We start from the raw sequence: 15168 nt of genomic DNA, 5'->3' as shown, positions 1-15168 counted from the left end.
ATTGAAAATAGTTAGAAATTTATAAATTTTCATATGCACTTAATAAATATAACCAATTTAACAAATTTTCTTAAATTACATTAGTTTAAACAAAATTTATAAAATAGTCTTCATTAAATACATTTTTGTACAAGAAAGACCTTATATTTTTAATATGGCTTTCTTATTGTTATCCCTATTACATTGCAAAACACAAAGCAAAACTATTTTGACAAATATTTTTGCATGAAAAAATAGGAAATATTCCTACAATAATTAAAATCTTGGATCCAACTAAAAATGTTTTGTTTAAATCTAAGTATAACTGATTATACACCAAAATTTTAAAAAGTACAACTATGTGTATGTGGGTACAACTTGAAAACTAGGAATAACTGTGTGTTTTTTTTTTTTTGCGGCGTTACATGTTATGTTTGGCGGCGGTATGTGTACACGTGCAGTTTATGATTTTGCCATGTGACCCACATTTTCTCACAAATTTCAAGGAATTTTGCTCAAATAAATTTTAAAAAATCATTTTTTCAATTTTAACTCTCTTTCCAACTAATCCTTATTTACCCACTTATTAGGTTTTGATAATTTGAGATTCGATATCAGATCTAAGATTTTTAGATTCAATTTTAATATTCGACAATTTTTTAATCAAACTAATATTCAACAGTTATATGTTCGATTTAGTATATGAGAATTTGAAATTCGGTTTGAGTTTGTACAACTGGAACAACTAGTACAACTGACACAACTGAGATACGAAGTTGCACCAAGTTTTACCAAATTGTACATTTTAGTTTATGAAACTTCTAAGTTACAAAATTAACGTAGTTATATCAAGTTATACATAGTTGTCCACAGTTAAGAGATATATCGTTGAATCCCCATTATATTAGCTTTGTTTCTTCAAAATCAATTGGATCCAGTGACTATTCTTCTTTTCATCAATTATACTGCATCTAAACGAATGTGGTCTCCATGTTTGCTCAGATTTTTTGTACAAACCTATAAACCAATTGATTTTCTCATAAATCCTGAAATATAGACCAATCGATTCTTAGTTGTACACGATTTTGAGAAAAAAAATCTCAAATCAATCAGAAAGAAAAAACTGAAATGAGTTTATACAAATTTGGAGTTCTGCGTAACTTTACCTAGATAAGAGGAAAAGAATGAGTTGGGTTTTATATTGTGTCAAAGAGACAATTTCCAGAAAATTCAGAAAAAAAAGAATTGTTAATCGTTTGAGATGGATTCAACCCAAACACAATGGATTCGGGTAATTGAAGATCCGATTAGATTGGCTGGGTCGTAAATCCTATATATTTTTAAGGGTTATGAAGTCTTTCTTTTATTTTCTGATTTAAAATAAATCGAAACAAAATTAGATTTTAGAAGAGGAGCGTTTCAGAATTACTTGTGGAGAGTAGAGAGGTCCCGAGATTAAAACCCTTCATATAAGGGGAGTTCTTAATTGGGATTTTTATTAATAATGCCATTTTTGTTTAAAAATTTCTCCCAAATGCCAGTTTTTTATTCTCTTGCCAAAAATGCCAGTTTTGTGGGGTAAGTAGAGAATGAAAAGACCAATATACCCTTAAAATAAAAAAGAGATGATTTAAGAAAAAAAAATTGGAGGTGTGGTGAATTTTGCGGCACAAAAAGTCACATCTCGTGAACTTATGGTGGACCAGATCCAATGCTCAATCATGTTTAGTCCATCTCCAATTTGTCCATCGACCTCTAAAGTGGATCAGAACTGCTTGGTTTGACTCTACTTGTCCATCACCAAGTCTGATTATGCATGTACCGATCTTATCTGCCTCTAGTGGACCACATTTACTGTCCGAAAAGTTTTGTCCACCATATTTATGGCATTCGTTCTTTAGTAGACAAAATTCGCTTGGTTGAAAACGGTTGTTAATCCCAATTATATCATTCGCTCTCGTAATGGACACCGCTTGGTTGACGACCCTTGTCCATCAGTAACATGAAACCATTTTCTCCACCCTGCAGGCTTTCTGTCGCAAACCAATCTTATTGGCCTCCGGTGGACCAGATTAAACGTCTGAACAGGTTAGTGGACAATATTATGTCCTTCCGTCTCATTAGTGGACCAGTGTGCTTCATAGGTTTAAAAAAGAGATAATGGTATTTAAGAAAGAAATAATATTCTGGCATTTAATCTGGGCACCTGCAAATTCACTTGTCTGTTGTCAAAGAAGGTTTTTTGGTCCAAGAACATTGTCTGTTGGAGATGGCTTTGTGATTGTCTATCGGAATTATAATGTCTATCAGAATTCAAATGTCTATCGGCATAATAATGTATATGGACAAGTCTCATTTTTGAGATGACAATGCAGTAGACAAAAAAAACTGCATTAGTAGTATATTTATATTAAAGATAGACAAAAACAACAAGAATACATGTCCATCGACTAGGATAGAGATAGAAGAAAAGAAAAGGTAGACAAAAACTTTTGAGTAACAATTTCCACCGCATGGGGCAGAGATACGCGGGGAGGTAGACGAAAACAACAGAAAGACATGTCCATCAACATTAGTATGTTTATCGCCAATAGAAAAACCTGGTCGGTTGGATTTGGTTTACCAGACACCAGATCCCATATTGTGGACAAGTTTAACAGTGGTGGAAAAAAACTTGGTCGGCTGGATCTGGTCCATCGAGCATTGGATCTGCAAACCTGGAGTGTGGACAAGTTTTATTGTTAGCAACAGACACAAAACGAATGACCAAACTGAGATAGTGCGCTCAAGAGAACGAAAGACATAATAGGGATGGACAAAAACCTGGCCGGCTGGATCTGGTCCACCGGATCTGCATAACTGCAGTGTGGACAAGTTTTATTGTTAGCAATGGACACAAACCGGATGACCAAACAGATAAGTCTGCTTAAGAAAACGAAGGACATAATAGGGATGGACAAAACCTGGTCGGCTGGATCTAGTCCATCGGATCTGCAGACCTACGCTTTTGCATGCCCGCTGTCAGGTATAAGAACTCTGGAACTAGACTTAGCGGTTTCGCCTGCCACAGAGGAGGTAGGCGGATCAGACGAAGGTCTCAGTTGAAGAATTGTGTCTAGGAACTCTGAAACTCGTCTCAGATATTTCCCCGGTCACGGTGGACGGAGGCAGAGGATTCGACTAGATGACAAAATTCATCATTGGATGCAGGAAAACTCAAAGAAATGGAAGATTCAGTCGACGGCTTGATATTGAAGAAAGAGAAGATGGAAAGTCGACAAAAAATAAAAAGTTGAGGATTATGAAGAGAAAGAAAACGCTTTTATCTTTTATGAAGAGAGAAGAAAATAATAATTTGGAATAAAGAAAATATAAGAAATAAGGGTAAAAGGGTAGTTTTAGAATCCTTTGTGGCAGACGGGAGAAGGGTTTCGTGAAAATGGCATAAAAGAGAAAGATTGCCACTGTTCGTGGCATAATTGATACTTTTCTCTTCTTAATTTTTTCATGAATTAATTGTGTACTGTTTGGAATATAAGAACCCATGATCTATTAGATAAAATTTTCTCTTTTATTGGTAGGTTCTTATTTTGGGTTTCTTATTTTTGAAAATATTGTTTTTTAAAATTGAAAATTTTTAAATAGAATAGAAGTGGTATAAATGTGTAAATATTTAAGATTTTATAAAATTAGAAAATAATGCATTTTAATTAATTTTCAAACATACAAAACATAATAAAAACATTAATACATATTACAACAGAAGTGCAATTTATAAATGGAGAGAATGATTAATTTTAATAGTGATTTTCTCCAAATTTAAGATAGTTTGATCTACAACATTATGATAATATCATTTTAATACTGATTTGCTCCAAATTTAAGATAGTTTGATCTACATCATCATGATAATATCATTTTCCCTGTCTCCAAATGTAATTCAATAACCCGATACAATTTTATGAGATCTGACTGACACCCAAATGATCTGAACTCTAAAGCTTGCTGGTTGGCAGACCAACAGGCTTGGCCCTGGACCTCTTCTGCACTGCACGAGAGAGTTGCTTCACAGCTTCTTCGGGCAAATGGCGAGGTTTGCTAAGCCACAGTCCTCCATCTACCACCATTGTCAATCCGTTCACAAATTTCCTTGTTTAAACAAATCATGCAATTATTTATTATCAGCATCTACCAATTTATATGTTTAATACTAAAAGACAGTGATTTCACTCAGCAGCATACCAGAATCACAGCTGAGGTAGAGTGCAGCCATTGCGATATCCCATTTCTCTCCGAGTTTATAAAGAGACATGTACTCTCGGGTTTTGTTTTCAATCTCCTCAGGTACAAGTTTACTCATTCCCGGTGTACCTCTAATGGGACCTGGTGCAATCCCGTTTACTCTAATATCGTAGTCAGTTCCCCACTCCAATGCCAAGTTTCTTGTCGTAGCATCAACTGCAGCCTGTTTCAAGTTTCAAAAACTCCTAAGATTCCCATTTGCTACATTTGCTACATTCCAGTTACTTAGTTCTTGATTTCCTAACCATACAAAGGAAATTACCTTGGCAGCAGAAACATGAATTTGGTACCAAGAAGCCGTGTAGTGCAAAGTAGCACTTATGTTAATAATCAAACCACCACCAGTTGATGAGTCTCTCCCAGGCCCAAGACTGCACACACACACAATACAAACGTTTCCTTTAGCTAAACGAACACACTCAAATTGACAAAACCTCAGGCACAATTCCTCTCAAATCATTAATCAAAAAGTGAACCGAACCTGTTCTGAAGCCATTAGGAGACAAATCCTCAGCAGCAGCGAGGAAATTGCCAGCAGCAGCGTTAACAAGAACATCAATTTTACCAGACTAATTACTGTAGACCTAAGAGTTATCTAACTTTGAGGTTTTGTATTCACGCAGAATCAATTAGGCAGTCAAGTCAATACCAATACCATTATCCATTTTTGCAGAAGATGATACTGTCTTCAAAATAATGCATACATACACATGGACCAACAAATAGTTTGACAAGAAAGCCTAACCATGGCATAATTATCTAACTTTCAAAAGCAATGTAATGAATACTCGAGAAAAGGGATATGAGCAACAAACCTCAAGGCCAACACAAAAGGGAAGTTGAGTCTTTGTATGTTGCTTAATGGCAGATGAGTCTTTCTCAGTCATGTAGACGGAATATCCCAAACACCCATAGTAAAAATCTGCTAAGGTCCTCCCTTCTTTAGAAGCTTCAGCTTTAGATTGTCCAACAACTTAATCAGGAACTACAAATTTATGAAAAGCCATTACTGAATGCAGAAACCATGAGAGCCAAAACAAAGAGTAGTAACAAAACACCAGCGATTAAGGATTCCACATGAAAAACGATTCAAAGCAATAAAAGTTGAGAAAAAAGCAGACCCAAATCTGTCAAAATAAAACCACACACAAGCGATTAAGGATTCGCCACTAACAATATCAAAAAGATGGATCATACCAGAACCCTTCCTCTGATTCCAGATCAATCGATTCCAAATTATTCCTTCTGATTCCAAATTCCTTTGTCGTTTCAGCATATCATGAGAGAAAGAGAGAGAGAGGAAAAGAAATCGAGTTTAGAGGAATTTGGAATCAGAAGGAAGGGTTTGGAATCCGCCGATTCAAATCGCCTCCGACCCAACACTCCATTGATTCTATAACCTCCGATTAAAGCAGACCTTTCTTTGTCGGATCGAAACTTTGATCGCGAGAGAAATAGAGAGAAAGAGAGAAGAGATTAATTGTCTCAAAAAAAAAAAATTGCTTTTGTATTATTCTGTCCGCCAACAATATAAGGACATGTAGCGTCTCTTATAAACGATTTGAGTCTATTATATAAGAGAGCCTCTTCTGGTTTTTTGTTTTTTTATTTATTTTTTTGTCACAAAAACTCTAAGAACCTTGCTATGAACTCCCGATAAACATGACCTTACGTACGTATGTTATGATGTTTCTATGCACCACAAGACTAGCTGTACGTAGCATGTCAAATTTCAAAACTCAATAGCATATCATGAAACAATTAGCCTGTTGCTTAGCTTTCTTGGGATTACTTTCTACGGTATCTACGATTTTGGTACTTTGGAAGCACCGGCCAGCGGGTAAAAACTGGACTAATAAAGATGAGAGACGAGGACAATGTAAGTGATAAGTCTGATTGATTGGATCATCATACAATATTCTATTTGAATCAAAATATATGATATGACTCTCACTGTCTGATAGGGAGAGTATGTGGAATTGATAAGTGTATATTTACTAAAACGTTAGTGAGCCGCATATAAGAAGAATTTTTTTAAGGGAATTTAGCTAAGAATGCCATTTTATTTAAAAAAAATTCTTAGAAATGCTTATTTACTTCTACAAAATACCAGTTTCGTTTGTTTAAGGATAGAGGAAATGACGAAAATATCCTTTTGTTAAAAGAGGTGAAGAGAAGACACTCACAATTTCAAAAAGACGACATTAATGACGATGGGACGTCTATTAATGGCGTAGAAGGGCTGCCAATTTAGTGTTTTATTGTGTTAAAGAGGAGTTATTGAGAGTTAATAATGCCATTGTTTAGGACTGTCCTAAACAAATATGAAGAAGAGAATTGGTGAAGAGGAGGTAAAGTTGGTGGTTATCGGACAATCGGAGATATGTATTCGCATTAAAGAAGCATGTCCTCACATTTAATCTGGGAACCTGCAAAAGAATTGCGTAAATTGTGTTCAAACATGTAATCGATGTTTCTATAGATGGACGGTAGAGTGTGTGTTTTAGTGGGTGAATGGACAAAATGTTCAGATATTGGGTTGTGGGACTTTTCTGTCCGTCATTGGAAAATGACAAGATTTTTGTCTATCGACAGAGAGACAACGTTTGTAGGGGTGAAGGCTAAAATAGGAGAGCTGTTGGGTGTCAAACAAGAGGAAAGCAACACAGAGTTAAGCTTTTGGCACCCAAGAGACACAATTGTCTTCACACAAGGTAAGATGCCCCCTGTTTCAGTAGGCAGTGATGTTGAGTTTCAATAGTTTAAAGTGAAGAATGAAGAGTGTGGTGGACTGTATTTGTACATTTCACTAAAGAATAAGAAAGCGTTGACTACTGATGGTGGACAAAAGGTATTGTCTATCGCTAGTGATAAAAACGGGAATGCGAAGTTGGTCGACGGAGATGGACAAATCATGTTATCTTCTGGTGGAGAACCCTCTTTGTCTATTGTTTATGGACATAATATTTGTTATTTGTAGAAGGTTTTTTGGTCTAGAAACATTGGATGACCAAAAAAAGAGCTGAAGGAAAATTTGGAGAATATTTTTGGGTTTACAAGGAGTTTGGGAGAAGATCAGCTTGTAGACTATTGAGTGATCATGGTGGACAATTATTGTTTAGAAAGTAGACAATAGAAAGATGGGGTAGACAACATTATTCTTAGATTGTCTATCAGCATTAGAATGTCTATCGGCATTAGAATGTCTATTAGCATTAGACTGTCTATGGACAAGTTTTATTAAATTGTCTATCGGCATATTGTAATAGAGAGATGGCAATAAGGTAGACTAAAAAATACTACATTGGTTGTAAATCCATAATGAAGATAGACATAAACAACAGATATACATGTCCACCGCGTGAGACAGACATACGCGAAAAAGTAGAAGAAAATATTAGAAAAACAATGTCCACCACCTGGGACAGACATTCGCGGAAAGCTAGACAAAAACAACAGAAATACATGTTCGCCGCATGGGACGGACATACGCGGAAAGATGTTACATTATAGTAAAGGTTCTCCACCTTAGTAGCTTCCTCGGGCAACAAATTACTATTGTCCCCAAAAACTTCACCAGTGGCAATCGAAACATCACCCAAACTGTTCGACGGATAACAGCCATATTAGTAAAATATTTAGTGTTTTTGTACAATAATAGACTAATGCATATTTTGTTGTTAAAAATGGTCAATCAAAGAATGGACATCTACCTTTGTTGTCTGATCTGGTCCACCATGGCCACATTATTGTTAGTGAGGACCCCGTCAACATTACTGCAGTGACGAGATATTTAGTTATTGGTTAAGCGATATACATACAGATTTTGAATAACAATTGTCACAATAAAGAATGGATGACCAAACAAATATGAACATGTGAATGGAGGACATATAAGATAATGGTGGACATGGTTTTGATGGACATGTACCAGGGCTGTTTAGTCTGTTCCACTCAAGAAGACCGAAAGAAACTACAGGGGTAGACATATCTTGGCTGCTGTAACTGGTCCACCTTATCTATGATAGGTCTTGCGCTTGCATTGTCATCAGAGCTGCATTAGGGATAAACATGTTAATGGTGGAAACCTACTGTATCTATTAAATCTGTTCCACTAAAACAAACAAGTGACAAAATTACAGTCCACATACCTTGATTGTTGAAACTGGTCCAACGAAGGTAGAACATTCTCAGTTCCTACATCGCCATCAGATCTACATTGGAGACATAATGATGAATTACATAATAAGTAGGTTCCCCTGTCTTGCCAACTGCGGCGGGTGGAGGCAGAAGAAGCGAAAGATTCGGCCGTAGAAGTGACTGTAATAAGTAATTCATTATGACACCCTAAGACGACGGGCAGTTTAGGCGGATTTTCGGCGATAAAGAAGTAACGAAGGAGAGAATAATAACACGAGAGAGGCGAAGAAGCAAATCTTTCTGAGAAGAGAAGAAGAAATGAGTTTCTGAAGAGAGAAGAAGAAACGAGTTGCGTTTTAAGAAGCAATTAAATTGTATTACAATTATATTTAAAAAAAAAATTCTTTTATTTAATTTTGGGGACAAATTGATGGAGGAGAAATTTGTCAATACTGCCATGAACAGTACCAACCATTTTGTTTAATGCCATTTTCTCCTACTCATTGTCCCGCCTGCCACAACTCCATAGTCAAAAGACTTTTATACCCTTTTTCTTTTGAAACATAAACCTAATTATTTCTCCAAAACACAATTCTCTCTCTTCATTCTAACTTTTGACTTTCTGTTTCTTCTATCTCAGGTTCTCTCAACTTTTCATATTCTTCAATCTCATATTCTTTCAGTCTGTCGCTGGCACAAATTGAATCTCTCTATGCCAAACTCCATCTGCTTCAGTCCGCCGCCCACACATAATGGAGAAATTTTTTATATGCAGAAACGGTGGACCAGATCCAACAACCCAGGTTTTTCTCTACCACTATTATGTCATTCGTTCTGTTTATGAACCATATATGTTTGGTCTGACCCTTTGTGTCTACTGCTAACAAAAAAAATTGTACTCACTGCAGGTCTGCAGTTCCAGTGGACCAGATCCAACATCCAAGGTTTTTGTCCACCACTATTATGTTATTCGTTCTCTTAAGTAGACCAAATCCATTTGACCTGACCCTTTGTGTGCAATGCTAAACAAAAAAATGTCAACACTACAGGTCTGCAAATTCGGTGGACTAGATCCAACGAGCAAGGATTTTTGTCCACCTCTATTATGTTATTTGTTCTCTTAAGTGGACCATATCGGTTTGGTCTTAACCTTTCTGTCTATTGCTAATAAAAAAATTGTACTCATTGCAAGTCTGCAGTTCTGGTGGACCAGATTCAACAACCAAACTTTTTGTCCATCACTATTATGTCTTTCGTTTTCTTAATTAGTGGAGTATATATGTTTGGTTTGACCCTTTATGTCAATTGATAACAAAAAAAAAATTCTAGCAGGTCTGCAGTTCCAGTGGACCAATTTTAACATGCAAGGTTTTTGTCCACCACTATTATGTCCTTCGTTCTCTTAAGTGGACTATATCTGTTTGGTTTGACCATTTTTTGTATCCATTTCAGGTCTGCTGACAACAAATGCACTGATCTACGGTGGACATGTTTGTTTGTTGTCCCTCCTTGCGTTTTTGTCTATCTACCTTCAGAATTTTATTATGTAAACCCTACTCTTTTGTTCCTCTAAATGTACTATATTTTGGTCAATCACTAATATGAGCAATGAAAAAGTTTCTGCAGAAAATACTTGTTTGTCTTACATTAATCGCATAGATTGCCTACCACATTTTGATAGAAAACAATGTCAAGAATTACATTGTCTACAATACGATTCATAATAACATTGTCTACCATGTTATGGATGGACAATAATTAATCAATGTTATAATATCTTAAATATTGTCTATCCAGACACAACCTAATAAAAGAGAAATGAGTCATTAATGTTCCATTGGAAGCCGCAAAAAAGAATCGACCACATGTCTCATCTCTCTTGTTTCTTTAGTTTAAGGGTATTTATGTCTTTTTAATATGTGGCATATAATTTAAAAGTGGTAGTTTAGAAAAGAAAAATATAAACTGGCATTTCTCATAAGTTTTGTTTTAAAAGTGGTATTTCTTGTGAAATTCCCTTGATGGAGGGTATAGAGGTCTTCTTGCAGTGTGTGTGGCAGGCGGGAGAAGCAAATATTGAAAGTGGCATTCCTAAGAAAGTTGATGACTGTTCATGGCAGATTGTACAAAATTATCTTCTTTTATGAATTGGACGACAAAAATGCCTTCTTATTTCGGTTTATTTAATGAAAGTGAGGGCATAACTGTAACTTCATGTTATACTTTACCAAGTAAAGCAAGGGGTATTGAGTATGTTGGAATTAAGGAATTCCCAACTACAGCTCGGTTTGTTCTAGGGTTTCTTCGGAATCAATGGCAAAACGAGGTTCGACGAAGGAACTATTGGCGTTGGAGGAGGATGCTGACTCTTCTTCGCGTATCAAAAACCAAAAGGTCGACGAGGAGGAAGACGAAGATAGCAGCGGTAGCAGCGACATCGATATGGATTTCGGCACGGACAGCGAGTGGATTCAGTATAGATACGTTTCAAAAGAACCAGAGTGGGGCTACGATAGCTTTGATGGTCGCGAATTCAAAATCAATCCAAGGATTCGTAGTTTTTCTCCCAACCAGCAACTTTACGACATATACTACAACAACAGGCTTAAGGCTTTCGAGAGTAAGGTATATATTTATATATATAATCAATCTATTGGTATACTGATATGTTTTAGTCAAACTCTTCTTCGTTTAGTTTACTAGTCTCTCAATCACCGCAAAATCCATCTGCTTTTTGTGAAGTAATTTTTTCAATTTCATCCGTTTTTCTTTTTTTTTACTTGCAACAGTAGATTATAGATTTGTGTATGCCTTAATTTGATGTTGTTTACTTATATTTTCCAGAAAGAAAAAAATATATATTTAATTTTGTGGTATTGTTATATATAGGGTTTTCTTCCTGATCCCTCGGTCGGAATCTACGAGCTAAATATCGAGAGGAAGAAGAGTGATAGGGATTTAATTGCAGATCTTGCTAATGTCTGTGTTAAGAAGTTCAACGAGACCAAGGTAAATTAGTATAAGTTGAATTAAGATGGATATGAATTTTCCATGTTCTGGATCGTTTGGGTTTATATATTATTTTATGTTTTTACAGAACAATACTTTGGAATTGGTGAATGTTGTGAGAGTTAATCGAAGTGGACAAGCTAGATGGAAGCTGTACATCACGTTCATGGCTCGGGAGTATCGTGGTGGGCCTCTTGTTGAGTACCAAGCCAAGGTGCTACACTTTATAATGGAACCGGAGGTACCTCCTTTCCCAATTCTCTGCAGACCAAGTCCTAAACCACAACTCTAGATCTATATATATATATTAAAAGGTACATGAGTATTCTGTTAGTCTTCTTGTTGTTTATTTTGTTAATTTCATGAGATCTCGGGGGGATAACATTTAATCTTTCAGGCTGAATTGTAGATGTTGTGTATTGTTGACGCTTGCTAGCAAAGGCTAATATATTAAGATGCATTGAAGTTATAGTTTTTATATGTTATAAAGCTAAAAATTTAATGTTTGATAGATCCAAAAATGTTAGTGTGTACGTGACGTATGAGGTCTCAGACTCTCATGTTCAGATCATCTCAATTTTGTTAAATTCACGTACCTATATAGTCATGAGTCATCATGACCTTTAATGAATTTGGTTTCGACAAAATGTATGATCTTGTGTTTCTATGCACCTGATGACCAAGGCTGTGTATAGCATGTGCATTAAAAAAAAATAAAGCTCATTGGGAAAATTAGCGCATATCTCACGCACAAAGCTTCCTCCTCTAATCATATATATTGAAGTAACAAGAAAAAAGGTCAATTTTAGATCAATGGTTAATGTTTTTATGCGGGGAATGTTTTGGAATGACATATTAACCAGAGTGTTTTATAATTATGGTCTTTTTGCAACACATTGTTGTAAGGTTTTCTCCGTGCTCTTACCTTCTTCAACAGTTTTCATTTTTATCTCAAACCGGAATTAAGTTTTAATGGAGATGACTGAAAAACTGAGATGAAATAATTGGGGGTCTGTAATTTGATGATATAGCCGTAGGAGATAATCCAAAATTATCAAGAATTTCATTTATTTGTGTTAGCTCCTACCATAATTTTGAATGATATATATTGGTGTATACAAGGGTCAACGGTTAAGTTTTGCAGTGCAGTAAACACGGTATAGAGTACTATAAGACAACACGGTATAGAGTACTATAAGACTATCTTGATTAAATTTGGTTAATATTCCTCTTCTCTCTTTAGTTGAAGATTGGCTCCCAAAGACAATGATGCATGCGTTGAAGTTGTGCTGGAGCCTGGACGTTGGCAAGCTAGTTGCCTAGTTCTAACTCCCCGTGAGGCATCATATGCATATATATGTTATATCATCTAGCTACGACATCTGCCACTAAGAATCTTCCTTTCATTCGATTTCTTTTGCTTTTGTTTCACGTTTAGCCAATTTCTATGGCTGATTTTCATGCAAAGAGAGAACACTTTTACCCCACCTTCAATCCTCTAATTCTTACTGGCTAATTTATTGCTTAATATATAGGGATGGTTCTTATCTTTTTATTAATTTTAGAAGAGAAATTTAAAAAGTTGGAAAACAGAACTTTGTCTTCGTTGAATTAAAACAGATGGGCAAGCTTCCATTACGAAACAAACGTTCGGTCATATAGTGGACCGCATAAAAGAAGGTCGTTAATTAATGGGTCCGTAGCCCAAATACCATATAATGTTATACCATATATCAATATAAGTTATAGGGTTTCTGCGATGACTACCGTGATGAGCTACGATGTCGATGTGACGGCGAAACGAGTTTCAGACAAGTTTAACTTTTCGCCGATGGAAAAGCAAAACTTGGTCGAGGAAGAATACATTGAAAGCGAAACTGAAAGTGAAGAAACCGAGAGCGAAGGCGATGGAAGCGTGACGGTCGGGAAATACAGACGGTTAGAAGACGTGGAAGAAACGGAACCGGAGTGGGATGTGGACAGCTTTGATGGTCGGGAATACGAATCAGATCCAGAGATTCGTGACAGCTTTGCTAACGAGAATGATTACATGGAATACCGCGAAGGGAGGATCCAGGCTTTGGAAAATAGGGTAATCTCTCAATGCCATCGTTTCTTCCTAAACAAACTACTATATATTTATATATCTCTGTCTGCCTTCAATTTCCTTAAAAAGTGTTCCTCTCTTTTTTTTTTGTAGGGGTTTAAACCAGATCCATTCAATTTCATTGGCGCTATTCAGAACCTGGATGGACCAGCTTATGGAAACATGACTAATAGGGAGTATTTGGCGGGTCTTGCTTCCATGTGCGTTAAGAAACTCAACGAGGTTAAGGTCAGTTGTACTCCGATTAGAATAAAGCTTTGTTTTTTTTTTTCTTCAGAATATGTCAACTAGCTCTAATAAATATAAGATTGGATCATTTTTTTCTTTTTCTTGCTTACTTACTTAAAGGGAAAAACTGTGGAATTCGTAAGGATTGTGAGAGCCACTAGAAATGCTGGAGGAGCTAGTTGGAAGCTGTATATAACGTTTATGGCTCGGGAGTATCCGAATGGGCCTCTCCTGGAGTATCAGGCTAAGGCCATGAATTTCGTTGGAGATTCTCGAGATCCTGTTCCCATTCTCTGCAGACCAGCCCCTAAACCACTGGTAATTAGTTATATGCTATTTGTGTTTTACTCGTGATTCTTTATTCTTGAATATTTTTGTTTTGATTTGTTATTTATTTTCTTTATAAATTGCGTAGCTTGGCTAGTGAAGACAAGGATACGCTGGAGTGATGCATATAACCTTGTGGTTCTCTTTTTGCTAATCTATCTAGCAGATAAGGTCTCATTTGGCAAGTGGTTTCTTGGCTAGAAAAAATAACTTGTAGAGGCAAAAATTTTGTTGTTCAGACGGAACGACTGATACAAAGGATTATCAAAACGCTTGCTATAATGAAACAAAAAAGAACTATAGTTTGTACTTTGTAGTAATCTAAAATACGTGAAGTATATTATAGTTACGGTGAGTCGGTGACGGTGGTGAAAACTTGTCAGAGTTGTCGTTTCTCAAAGGAATAAATCTTACGTACGTATGTTATGATGTTTCTCTGCACCACAAGATTCGCTGTACGTAGCATGTCAAATTTCAAAACTCAATAGCATATCATGAAACAATTCGCCTGTTGCTTAGCTTTCTTGGGATTCCTTTCTACGGGATCTACGATTTTGGTACTTTGGAAGCACCGGCCAGCGGGTAAAAACTGGACTAATAAAGATGAGAGACGAGGACAATGTAAGTGATAAGTCTGATTGATTGGATCACCATACAATATTCTATTTGAATCAAAATATATGATATGACTCTCACTGTCTGATAGGGAGAGTATGTGGAATTGATAAGTGTATCTATACTAGTATAACTAGGAGATACCCCGTGCTTTAAGCACGGGTCAACATTTTTTAAAAGATTTCTAATATAATAATAAAATTTATTGTTACATATTTTTAAAAATATTTTTTTGAGATAATATTTATTTTTAATTGTTCTGTAAATCTATTAGTCTATTTTTTTATTAACTTATATTACAGTTTTATATTGTTTGTTTCTTGTATTTGATTCATTATTTTGTGAAATATAAAGTAGTAATTTTAATATTATAATTGTGAGCAAATAAAAATTATTAATTTATCATCTATATAAATTTAGTTTTACCATCCCGCCAATGTAGAAATTAAAACATACATTTT

At 35.7% G+C, this 15168-nt stretch overlaps 3 protein-coding genes across 3 annotated transcripts in view; 2 read left to right on the top strand and 1 right to left on the bottom strand.

Annotated features, from left to right (window-relative positions):
• LOC104772309 (peroxisomal 2,4-dienoyl-CoA reductase-like) lies at positions 3975-5168 on the bottom strand. Its single transcript, XM_010496940.1, has 5 exons — positions 5097-5168; positions 4763-4850; positions 4544-4686; positions 4218-4444; positions 3975-4128 (listed from the first exon to the last, which is right to left on the bottom strand). The coding sequence occupies exons 1-5, from the start codon at positions 5166-5168 to the stop codon at positions 3975-3977; spliced, it is 684 nt and encodes a 227-aa protein (XP_010495242.1).
• On the top strand, positions 10714-11722 carry LOC104772308. Its single transcript, XM_010496939.2, has 3 exons — positions 10714-11046; positions 11311-11430; positions 11519-11722. Exons 1-3 carry the CDS (start codon positions 10735-10737, stop codon positions 11720-11722), a joined length of 636 nt encoding a protein of 211 aa, XP_010495241.1. The 5' UTR covers positions 10714-10734.
• The window catches only part of LOC109131158, a 5963-nt gene continuing 3984 nt past the window's right edge, over positions 13190-15168 (top strand). Inside the window, exons 1-3 of the mRNA XM_019241823.1 lie at positions 13190-13522; positions 13631-13765; positions 13886-14083. Of these exons, the coding sequence (XP_019097368.1) occupies positions 13190-13522; positions 13631-13765; positions 13886-14083 (666 nt within the window). The remainder of the gene's footprint in view (positions 13523-13630; positions 13766-13885; positions 14084-15168) is intronic.

This window comes from Camelina sativa, chromosome 20 (assembly GCF_000633955.1).
Source record: "Camelina sativa cultivar DH55 chromosome 20, Cs, whole genome shotgun sequence".
Taxonomy (NCBI): domain Eukaryota; kingdom Viridiplantae; phylum Streptophyta; class Magnoliopsida; order Brassicales; family Brassicaceae; genus Camelina; species Camelina sativa.
The sequence above is the reverse complement of the archived record's forward strand: the minus strand, read 5'-3'. Positions and strand labels throughout refer to the sequence as shown.

What these genes read in the sequence shown, in the direction of transcription:
- LOC104772308 (XM_010496939.2), top strand. Translation starts at nt 10,735, where the DNA reads ATGGCAAAACGAGGTTCGACGAAGGAACTATTGGCGTTGGAGGAGGAT. An exon ending in TTAAGGCTTTCGAGAGTAAG is followed by an intron (nt 11,047 to 11,310) that starts GTATATATTTAT and finishes TGTTATATATAG; the next exon opens with GGTTTTCTTCCTGATCCCTC. An exon ending in AGAAGTTCAACGAGACCAAG is followed by an intron (nt 11,431 to 11,518) that starts GTAAATTAGTAT and finishes ATGTTTTTACAG; the next exon opens with AACAATACTTTGGAATTGGT.
- LOC104772309 (XM_010496940.1), bottom strand. Translation starts at nt 5,168, where the DNA reads ATGACTGAGAAAGACTCATCTGCCATTAAGCAACATACAAAGACTCAA. An exon ending in CCTTTTGTGTTGGCCTTGAG is followed by an intron (nt 4,851 to 5,096) that starts GTTTGTTGCTCA and finishes TACAGTAATTAG; the next exon opens with TCTGGTAAAATTGATGTTCT. An exon ending in TTCATGTTTCTGCTGCCAAG is followed by an intron (nt 4,445 to 4,543) that starts GTAATTTCCTTT and finishes AACTTGAAACAG; the next exon opens with GCTGCAGTTGATGCTACGAC.